Source organism: Humulus lupulus, chromosome 9, assembly GCF_963169125.1.
Source record: "Humulus lupulus chromosome 9, drHumLupu1.1, whole genome shotgun sequence".
Taxonomy (NCBI): domain Eukaryota; kingdom Viridiplantae; phylum Streptophyta; class Magnoliopsida; order Rosales; family Cannabaceae; genus Humulus; species Humulus lupulus.
In genome coordinates, this window is record NC_084801.1 from 176,323,191 (window position 1) to 176,329,547 (window position 6,357).

The 6,357-nt window shown below is 31.8% G+C and overlaps 1 protein-coding gene across 1 annotated transcript; it reads left to right on the plus strand.

The window, feature by feature from the left end:
• Positions 1-2,171: 2,171 nt before the first annotated feature.
• On the plus strand, positions 2,172-3,652 carry LOC133801259 (universal stress protein PHOS32). Its single transcript, XM_062239437.1, has 4 exons — positions 2,172-2,492; positions 2,596-2,705; positions 2,837-2,955; positions 3,366-3,652. Exons 1-4 carry the CDS (start codon positions 2,315-2,317, stop codon positions 3,436-3,438), a joined length of 480 nt encoding a protein of 159 aa, XP_062095421.1. The 5' UTR covers positions 2,172-2,314; the 3' UTR covers positions 3,439-3,652.
• Positions 3,653-6,357: the final 2,705 nt, after the last annotated feature.

A 6,357-nucleotide genomic window follows, 5' to 3' on the forward strand; every position in this document is an offset into this window, starting at 1 on the left:
TATTGTAATATAAATATAAGATGAATAATAAAATATCCCCATCGAAAAGGGATATCAGTTGAGGATCTTAGGCCTATAAATAGAGGGCTTATGGGATGAGAGAAGGGGTTCTTTGGCTTCCTCCTTCCTAGAGAGAGAAAATTGGGTCTGAGTATTCTAGAGAGAGAAAGTGCTGATATTTGAGAGAACTCTTGTATTTTCACAGTCTGTACTGAAGAAACTCAGTTGGCTCAGTCCATCTGATCTTGAGTATAGGTCTATAAATCACAACTCTAAGTGGATTAGGCTATTACCGACAATCGGGACTGAACCACTATAAAAATCTCCTGTGTTATTTACTTTTCTTGTTTAAACCGTCTGTGTCGTTTTTATTTCTCTTGAAGACTTGTCGTATGTGACGTTCTCACGTTGTTGGCTAAAAACGCAGTCAACAAAAACAATAAAAATTCATCTTAAAAATTTATTAAATTTTTAGTTTTGTTTAGATCAATTGTTTATTGTTTTTGTTTTAATTAACATTTCAATAATTTGTTAATTATATTTAAATAATTGTGTTGAGGTGAATAAATTATTTTATTTAATTTTTGGCAACAAAAAATTTACATAGGCATTAAAGTGTATCAAAATGAGCTGCATAGGTAGTTATACTGTAAATTTTTCAAAAGTGAATTTTGCTGCCAATCGGGTGATGCCACATGTACCGCTGGATACACTTAACGGTTGAGAGACTAATGTCCGCACCAAATGCGTAATGACATAGATTTTTGCCGTAAAAAAATTTACATAAAGATTTAAGTGTAACAAAATGAACTACATATGAATTCATGTGCCAAAATTCTCTTATTATAATATCTTTTTATTTTTATCATTATAATAATTCATCAAATAACTCGGCCATGCTTCATCCACTCTCCATGTTCCCTAAAAAGAAATTTGACCAATCTCTCCACTCATTTCCATTTATGTATCTTTCCATTCTAAATTAATTATTTTAAAACCATATACATGTTTGTAGGAAAAATGGTAGAAGAAATTATTAAGGGTGATGATATAAAATGATAAGAAAGTGACAAGGGAAGGTGCTGAGCAACTTCCTTCCCAATCTATATTTATTTATTTAATTATAATATCTACATTGGTTGAATAATTATAATAAAAGATTCTTGACTATTTGATAGCAATCCAATTTTAGTCTTCCACTGATTTTGGACTTGGCATTTAGAAAATTAAATAAAGTAGTATTTTTAAAAAAAAAAAAAGTAATAGGTGATAATTATCTCTAATTGAAATCATTTTGCACAGTTTAGTTTTTGATAATTTTTTATAAAATAAAATTTATCTAAAATTTTATCAAGTTATCTGATTTTTTTTATTAATTATCTAAATTTTTTGATTAGCTATGTAAAAAATTTCGTCCAATGCAAAACAATTTCAAAAAATTGGTTGTTCTGTAAAAGAATTCTTTCTAAAATATTTTTGGGACGAAATTTAATATATTCTCATCAATTTTTGATAGTGTTTGATCAATTTCAATTGTTTTAAAACTAGGTTTTCAGGACCTATTCATTAAATAACAATTTTTTTCGACAATCTATCTTTTTTTTGGTTGTTTTTACACTAAATTAGATAATTGAAAAGAAAAACCAAATCCACAAAAGACAATCTAAATCCATCAAACTTTGTCAAAACTCAATAAAATAAGTCGAACAATATTGTTAAAAGAAAATGAAATGTTGTTATATTTGATTTTTCTTTTGGACAATTGTTGAAAGTACTTCCTCATAATATCATCTCTCAAAATTTTATCCTTCAAAAAAGAAAAAGTAAAAAGCAAAAGAAGTAATATGAAACCGAACTCAAAAAGTCACATATATATAAAAAATAAATAGTAAAATAGGAAGATTTAATGGTTCATAGAGCTTTCCTCTATCACTTGCTTCTCACATGAAACCAAACTCAAAAAAATAAAAATAAAAAAGAGTAATCAACGGTGTGTGCATGACATCGAAGAGAGAATGACACGTGTAGGGCCAAGATGACTTATTGAATAAATGAAGCCGAAAACGAGTTTGAGTGTTGTGTAGAAACATCAAAGAAGAAAAGCCAAAGCTTTGAAGAGATATATGCGTGTCTATATATCATGATTATATTCTCGTTTAAGGCATCTTTGTTTTGTTCTCTATAAAAGGCCATGCTTTTTCTGTTTCGTCTTGCTTAACTCCAAAGCATATCCAAAACCCCATTTCCATTCTCTTTCTCTCTCTCTCTGTTCTGTAACGTTCATCTTCTTCTTCTATTTCTTCTCTGATAAAAAATGGTGAAAGACAGGAAAATAGGAGTGGCTGTGGACTTTTCAAAGAGCAGCAAGAACGCTCTGAAATGGGCAATCGATAATCTGGCTGATAAAGGAGACACCCTTTATCTCATTCATGTTTGCCATAACTCTGATCTCGATGAGTCTCGCAATCTTCTCTGGGCCAAATCTGGTTCACGTATGTCTCTCTCATTAAAAACATCATTTTGTTTTGCTCTGTTTTTCCACCATCTGTTCTGGGCTTTTACCTGAATTTTCTTTTTTGGGTTTTTTTTGTTCAGCTCTTATACCATTGTCAGAGTTTAGAGAGCCTGAGGTTATGAACAAGTACAACATTAAAACCGATGTAGAAGTTCTTGATTTACTCGACACTGGTTCGAGGCAGAAAGAGGTTGGTTCTTTCATAACATCAATACATATGACTCATATCAAATGTGTTTGATTTATATTATATTTATATATATATGTGTATATGTTTGTATTAAAATAGTTAAATTTTATTGGGATTGTTATTATTATTAGGTGACTGTTGTGTCAAAGCTTTACTGGGGTGATGCGAGAGAGAAGCTCCTTCAAGCCATTGAAGATCTGAAGCTGGACTCTTTGGTTATGGGAAGCAGAGGACTTGGAACCATCCAAAGGTATTTTAGCTTTGTTTTCTTTTTTGGTCTAAACAAACTAAGTTTTATTTTTCATTTTAACTAAATTTTCAGTTTGTTTTTTCATATGCAACATTAGTATTTTGCTCTACATTATACATCTTAACAAATTATTTAAATTTTTTAATGTTTTCCTTTAAAATACTTAAAATTTTGCTAAAAAAAATCATCAGTGAAGGTTTTATTTCCCAACACTTGACTATTAAATATAAAAAGAATGAGGAAATAATTTGCTAAATAAAGAGAAATTTGTAAAGATCAATTAATATTAGAATCCTTTCACTTGGTATTGTGAATTGTCTATTAATTAAAATAACAAGTCTTGAGTTTCAATTTGTTGTGTTCTTATTTGGGTTTTGGTTAATTAATTTTTTTCTTTTTAAAAAAAACAGGATCATAATGGGGAGTGTCAGCAACCATGTGATTACACATGCTTCATGCCCTGTCACCATTGTCAAGGATTAAATCACACTGAGTTTTTTAATTTTATGATCTCGTTTCCTATTTCAATTTTCCGTTTTGATTTTATATTTGGTCGGTTATCAAATCTTAAAGAAAACTCATTCTTATTTCTTGTAATGACAATGAATGGGTTTACATAACATATGAAATAATAATATGTAATGTTTTTTCTTTAATGTAATCAATAATGTGACTTGCTACGGCAATTTTATTCTCATTTATTATTTTATGAGTTATTATTGATTTTGAGTCAAGGCAAAATAATTAATACGTGGCCACATGACCACGTTGTTTGTTTTGGAATATGTTTTACAATTATTATATATATGCATGTGTGTGTACATATTAGTCAAATCATATTTATATTTGATTACTAAATTTAATTAAAAATAAGCCTGCCTTCATCTAGTTAAGATGCACGTAAATGTCGGGTCTAGAATCATGTGTTATTTCATCCTAAATAAAGTCTAAAAACTACAAAACTACGAACTTAGCATGATTATGTTATCTTATGATTATTTTTAACGCTATAATTAATACACAACAAACACATGTGTGGGGTGTTTAATGCTTTGAAGTCCAATACTAACATACAAGAAGTAAAATTGAGTTTATTATTGGATCTCGAGCTTCATAAGTGAGAGATAATGGTGTTGGTCTAATAGGTTGGCCGAAAGACTTAGAGTAGGGCTGAGCAAAAAATTCAAAAAATCAAATAAACTGCTTAAACTGATTGCCGAACATCGAAAAAATCGAAACCGAAAACTGCTGAAACCGCCTTGGCGAAAATCGACATTAAATCCGTCGGTTTAGAAGTTGGTTGCAAAACGACCGTACAAACCGAAACTGACCGAATATGATTAGATTTTAAATTTGTGGATATAACATTGTAACCATATGTTTAGGTTTTCAAATCATAAAATTAAAATTTTTAAGTTAACAAATTAAATGAATCAATTTCATATTAAAAAAAATTTTAAAAAATAGATTCCAATAATCTATATTTTTTTAACTTAAATTTCCTTAAAAATTATTTATATAAAAAAAAAAAATTCAAATTCGGTTTGGGCGGTTTTAACCGACCAAACCGTGGTCTAAATCGGTCGGTTTTTTTTGGTATTCTAAGTAGGTCGGTCGGTTTTTGGATCGCACCAATCCGAACTGAAAACCGAAATTTGGATTTTAGAATAGAAAAAAACCGCCCAAACCGACTGATGCTCCGCCCTAACTTAGAGAGCATATTCATAAGTTTTGAGCTTATTAGTACATTTTGTCTAATTTATTGTGGCCCACAAGTAATATTATGCAATAGTAAATACATAAACATGTAGTAGTTTTACATCAAAATGAGTTTAGTTTTGCAAATGATTATGCAAAATGAGATTATAGTTTGACATCAACGAGTTTATAGAAGTGAAGAAAACTCAAGAATGGTGAATATGCAGAAAGTGTATTCAAGAAAAAATGAATAAGCTCTTGGACTAAACCGTTCACAAGAGTAAGAGTAAGCTAATCTATTTATACAAAGTTCTCAACAATACACTTGAAACATAATACAACTAATTCCCTACAAATAAAAGATATTGTTAGAACAACATTTAACTACCTGCCAGCTTACCACCGGCTAATCACTACACTAAAATACATATTTTGTATTAGTCAAAAGCGTCAAAAGCGTCAGTCAATGCAGTTGACCGACGCTGTTGACTGAGAATCAGCATTTGTGGTAGTTGAGTACTGCCACAAATCCAGGGGCATTTGCGTCAGTGATAACACTGACGCTGTTAATTGGCGAAGTTTGCGTCAGTGGCCAACTGATGCTGTTAACGCTCTGTTTGCGTCAGTGGGCAACTAACGCTAACAACGTGTTTGCGTCAGTGGGGCACTGATGCAAACACGCCCTTAGCGTCAGTTGCCCATTGACGCAAACGGTGTGCCCAATATTAAATCCCAACCATCGTCCCCGAGCCCCTCATTCTCCCAAATTCGAAAACTTAGGTTTTCTCCCAACAACCATCGGCGCCTCCGACTTTCTTGACCTATTTTGGTGAGTTTTTTTTCATATATTTTTTTTAATTTTAAGGTTAAATTGATGAATATAATATGTTTATGAATCTTATACATAGTTTTTTTTGTATAAATTTTTTATTTTGAAGATTATTGTTTGAAAAATCAAAACCCAAAAACCCTCCTCTTGATTTTTTTATTTGACTGGGTTCGCAGGGGTCATGTAGGTGGTTAGGGTCGTGGGGGGTGGTTGGGGTCGCGGGGGTTGAGAGGTGGCTCGCTGGGGACTGGGTACAGGGGGTTGGGGTCGCATGGGGTGGCTGGGGGCTGGGGGTCGGGGTTCATAGCATTTTTATTTTTATTTTTTTTAGTATAGCATTTGCGTGAGTTGGGCACTATCACGAATGTCATGTTTGTGACAGTTGGGCACTGACGCAAATGCTAGACTGGTTTGCATCATGAGATTCCAAAAAATCAATTGTGGCAGTTACAAACTGTCTCAAATGACATGTTTTGTAGTAGTGTGTATTGGTTCACTTAAAGGTTTCTCAACATTCTCCCTCAAGCGAAAAAGGGATACTATAACCTGTTTCATGTATAAACAAATTGACATATAAAACAACTTAGAAACATGTTTCTAATAAATTTCATAAAGTAAATCAAACAACAAATTTTAAGAATCTTACCTTTACGCAACGGATATTGACTCATTCCTTGACTCTTTCTAATCCTTGTTTCTTTCTGTTGCATAAGTAATGACGAGTGAATTGGATCTTCAAACTACACAATCTTCCACAATTACCTTTGATCACCTAGACTAGGGTGGCCAATTTTCAACACATGAGATGAGAAAATTATAGAGAATAGGTGGGTGGCCACAATAGGTCTTTTTTTTAGTCTAGGTTTTTTGCTTTT